The sequence below is a fragment of the Elephantulus edwardii genome, unplaced genomic scaffold (assembly GCF_000299155.1).
Source record: "Elephantulus edwardii isolate Elephantulus edwardi_28Jun2011 unplaced genomic scaffold, EleEdw1.0 scaffold00235, whole genome shotgun sequence".
In the NCBI taxonomy this organism is placed as follows: Eukaryota; Metazoa; Chordata; class Mammalia; order Macroscelidea; family Macroscelididae; genus Elephantulus; species Elephantulus edwardii.
In genome coordinates, this window is record NW_006399985.1 from 187,273 (window position 1) to 191,971 (window position 4,699).

The 4,699-nt window shown below is 43.6% G+C and overlaps 1 protein-coding gene across 1 annotated transcript in view; it reads right to left on the reverse strand.

Annotated features, from left to right (window-relative positions):
• The window catches only part of PAIP1 (poly(A) binding protein interacting protein 1), a 42,537-nt gene that overhangs the window by 13,585 nt on the left and 24,253 nt on the right, over nucleotides 1-4,699 (reverse strand). The window contains exons 4-5 of the mRNA XM_006898606.1: nucleotides 1,738-1,849; nucleotides 366-491 (exon numbers count right to left, since the gene is read on the reverse strand). Coding sequence (XP_006898668.1) covers nucleotides 366-491; nucleotides 1,738-1,849 — 238 coding nt within the window. The remainder of the gene's footprint in view (nucleotides 1-365; nucleotides 492-1,737; nucleotides 1,850-4,699) is intronic.

Genomic DNA, 4,699 nt, shown 5'->3' on the forward strand with positions numbered 1-4,699 from the left:
CATCTGGTGGGTTCGAACCGTGCACCTCTGGGATTGTAGTTGCAGCTTCTTGCCACTAGGCCACCAGAGCTCCCCTTGAAGAAGACAGTATTTCTAAGAGCTCACATAGACAAGGCGAAGGGAGGGAATGAGGTGTAGGGTTTCCAATTCTTAACAATTTTGTCTTTTTACATTAAACAATTAGAGTCTCATTTATCTGATACACAAATTTAAGACCCATCAAAGAAAAATGTCACTATTTAAAGGAATCATTTACCTTCAATTCATTGGGGAGCGTATGTCCTTTCCTACTTTATTCACATAACAAGGTTAGAGAGGTTAAACCATTAAATTTTAAGAAGAGGAGAAAGAAAAGAAACACCTACTTTGAGTAATTTCACTGCACAGACCAAGTTATCATCCACAGGGTTGGAGAAGAGGGCATTCAGCAACTCCCGAAGACCAACCTGGAGGATGTCTGCTCTCGTAACCTGCCCGTTTGTGCCCTTGATCTTTGAGGCAAAAGAAAATGAAGAGCAACTATGTCAAAATACAGTCCAGCCAGGTTATGGGCCTGGCAAAGGGCTGGCGTCAAAAACATTAGTCAAAACAGAAGCGTGAAGAACACCTTGTATCGTGACAGAATGACTTCACAGGTAATTAAGGCTCCTCACACAACGATTCAACTAGGAAAGACTACATTTTTATTTATCACACACAGCACACAGAAGAATCTTAAGCTCACTTTAACATTATTTCGTAATTGTCTTTCGTCAAACAAGCTACTACTTCGAACTCACAGCATTTTATTCACTTTTCCTAGTATTTAATGGTTCTATTTTGTATTAGGGTAGTGTTCATATCATATTTTTTCTGCTGGAGGAATGTGGAGTCCTAAAGCCGTGAACTTAATGCTCCCTATGTTGTACTGATATATGTGCCCTAGACAGAACAAGCACTATTACGCTCAAGTAAGAAATAGTCCAGAGCCTGCTTAAAAATGACTCCTCATCTGAGCCACATTTTCATTTAGGTTGCTACTCTTATTTTGGCTTGTATAAAATTTAGAGTGAAAAACATTAAGACGTAAGCTTTGAAAGGCATTAAGCCCAGCTGCAATATATATAAAAAAAAGGGGGGGGTGTCAGGAAGGTCAGAATAAATCGGGCTCTGCAGCAAAGAAAGGGCTTTTACGTGTGCAAATATGCGCCTCTGACAGTGGACTACGTGTCTTTAAAGAGGTTTTTATGATCCCAATTCTTCAAACCAGGCTTTAAGGAAGGTGCAATCCTCTATCTGGTGTTTATTAGTCAAAGAAAGCAAACCCTTTTCTCATAGTAATGTTCAGACAATGTTACACTCGAACATGCCACCAATGTGTCAACACGTTTGACTGTACACCTTGTACAAATGCATTGTGTGTGGGAGATTAGTACATGAAATAGGTCAAAAAAACTGTGAAGCATAAATCAGTATGAAAAGTCATCCAGCCCAGCCTCTCTTCCTTTGTTCTTGCTTGGTAGATGGATTGGGGCCACTGTCTGAAAGTCAACAGGCTAAGTGCTCTAACCATATAAGATGCAAAGACGTAAAAAGGCATTTTTAAAGTTAAACATTTCGTTGGAGCACACACGCCCATGCTAGGTACCCACGACTTCGGCTACCTTCTCTCCCCGTTTCACCACTCTCTCCATGTGCCCACAGGGAAGCGTGTGCGCACACACCGCATTCAGGCCAGGCCCCGGCCCTGGGACTCACCTCCAGGTTAAGGTACAGCTCTCCCAGGAAGAGCACAAAGGCATGAAATCGCTTGCGCGTTGCTTTATCCCCCTTGGCGGCTTCATCTTTAGCTTCATACTCGGTCCGACACCTAATAAAGACACACTTTATAACCTCACAGTGATTTCTACTAGGCAAACGAGATGACCGCCCGTCCATCTGGTTGTTCGCAAGCCACACAGAGGAGAGCAGTGTCCTGACTGCCTGTGACAGAGAGAAGTGTTCCGTTCTGCCGTACAGACTAGAATCTATGTCCTCTCTGAGTACCAAGACCCCAGCTTTAAGAAACTGATAGGAAGCAATGAAACCATCAGATCAAGTTTCTATGTTTTAGCCACAAAGAAGTCATAAAGTTCACAGCATACGGGCAGAAAAGGGCTGGGGTAAGCTCGTTTACTCTATCTAATGTTCTACTGGGACTTCTGGTTAAGAAATTAATTACCATGATAACTTTCCCCACTTTTCTGAATATAGGAATTTTTAAACACTTTGTGTGTGTGTGTGTGTGTGTGTGTGTGTGTGTGTGTGTGTGTAAAGGGGGAGGGCCTTTAGCTAAATGGAAAATGACCTTTTTTTGGCGTCAAGTCCACTATCCTTATAATTTCCATTATAAAAAATTCAGAGGTAGTACAAGGAGGGGGAAATTCCTTAGTTGAAGGCACAATACAGAAAGCAGTTCATTTGGTTTCTCTTTCCAGCGGAGACGCTGTCATCTCCACTAGCTCCTTGTCCTCTGACCCAGACCACTTGCTGCACACGGGCTGTCTGAACTACCAGAACCACAGTAACCTGTCCCTGCCTCAGGGATTCCCGGGGCCAGACACAGGGGTAAATCAGCTGTTACAACAGACTCTCAAAGTTTATCATTTCGGTCATAGGCATGTTTTTTCATCCTTATTGATTATGAGAAAACCCCATGAGTGTTCTTTGTTTTAAAAAGTGATTCTGACAGTTCTTCTTTTAAAGGACAAAGGAAGGAGTTTATGGAAATTCATGACTTCTACCCACAAACGACCTAATTTGTGTTGGTTGACTTTGTAAAAAAATTTCAAAGATTTTAAAAAAAAATTATTTTATTATTTTTTTGTGCATTGTACCGTCAAATCAGATCTGACTGGTACAGGAGGACATTGTCCCTCCTTCTCCAGCAGAGCATCTGGTGGATTCAAATCAGGCGCATCTGGGATCGCAGTGCAGCTTTTTGCCACTAGGCCACCAGAGCTTCCTTCAAAGACTTTTTTTTAAGGAAGGAGAAATGCCAACTTGCTCAAGATTTAACACTGGGCTGGTTTCGTGAATTACACTGTAAGCCCAGCTTAGCTTGACTATGACTAATTCAAAACTCAGAAAGCTCTATCAAATCAGAAATCTCTTCACGTCGGTAAGATCCGTCTCACCGTCTCACACATATTATGTCAGCTCCTCATAAAAAAGTTTGCTTATCTATAAACAGAGAGAGCTCTCCTTAACAGTGGAAAGGCTGTTAGTTAAAGCGGACACGGCGGTCCATCTGCTGCAGGCGTCCATCTGTGCTCTTCTGCTTACAAGTTCAGAGGCAGGGTGGACAGAAAATGACCGTCCCAGCTTTAGAAATGTTGTCAGCCTGTACATTAATATACGCTAGGACCTGCATGAGAGGGCATTACTACTGCTGTTAACAGCGGTTATCCTGGCAAGAAGGAAAATCATCAATCTTTTCAAGTTAAAATGTTTTCATTAAAAAAGCCATGTGTGTTTACTTCAGAAGGACTAAAACAGAAAGAAAGGAAAGTTCCCTGTCACACTGAACCCAGAGAGAAGGGCTGTCAGGTAACTGCCTTTTCTCCCTCCACTCTGAAGATTGTGTGTATTTTATTTTTCAAATGAAATACTACAATGACACCCCAGTGGTCACTCGCCAAGGGCCCTGTTGGAGCAGTGCTAACTACTTGACGGCTAACCAGACACCTGTAGGCATGAGCTGGCCAGTAGCCCGCAGGAGCACCCAGTCGTCCCTTCTGAAAGGACCACTGTCTGGAAACCCACTGGGCCCTTCCAGCCCGTCCTGCAGAGGCCCCCGGGGCAGTGGGCTCCTCATCTCACTCTTCATATTACGGACATTTGCCCGTAATAACCGTCATACGGAAGCACACACAGGGGTCAGCTCTTCAACATGTTTGCGCTGAGGAGACCTGTGTTGGGGGGCTAGGCTTCACAGCTCAGTGCAACGATAGGAAAATTCTCCCGGTGGGGGCGACTCAGGGCCCCACGCTGAGTCTCCGGCCAGCTCTGGGAAACGTCACTGCCACCATGCCCGCCATGCCTGCCTGTGCCTCTCCCAGGAAAGAGAACTACTCTAACTGCAGGCAAGGCGACACAGCAGCTGAGAGGCGTGCAACCTCGGTTTCTGAACGGTACCTATTCAGAGCTCTTCCGAAGATTGCTATTGAAACACCAGTCATCCTTTACTAAGAGGTTTGCAAAGAGGTCCTTTTGTATTCAAGAAACCAGTTCATTGTCATGTATGATACATTTCCCTTTTACTTTTAATCATTTTTTGCACCCCAGCATATAATCGATAGGGCCCCTATGAGTTAAAATCAACTTCACAATACACAGAAACAAAACATATCGTTAAGGTTACTGATCTCTTATTTTGGGAGCTTTGATTACTACCCTTGCTTAAAAAGGCAACAAAAGGTTTCATTTTGTCAACTTCCCTTCTAGAATTTACTGTTGCACTTTTTTTTTCAAAGCCCTCTATGTCTTTTTTAAAAATAAATTCCTTTGCTTTTTTGTTGTCATTATACGCCGTCGAAATGGATCCGACCGCCGACCGGCACAGGAGGAGACAGCCCCTCCTTCTCCGGCGAAGCTTCTTGCCATTAGCGCTCCCATTACTGGTTCACTTTAAAGTCTTTGCTGTAACTGCAATTTTGTGAAAGGTTAAGAAACTCTTGCC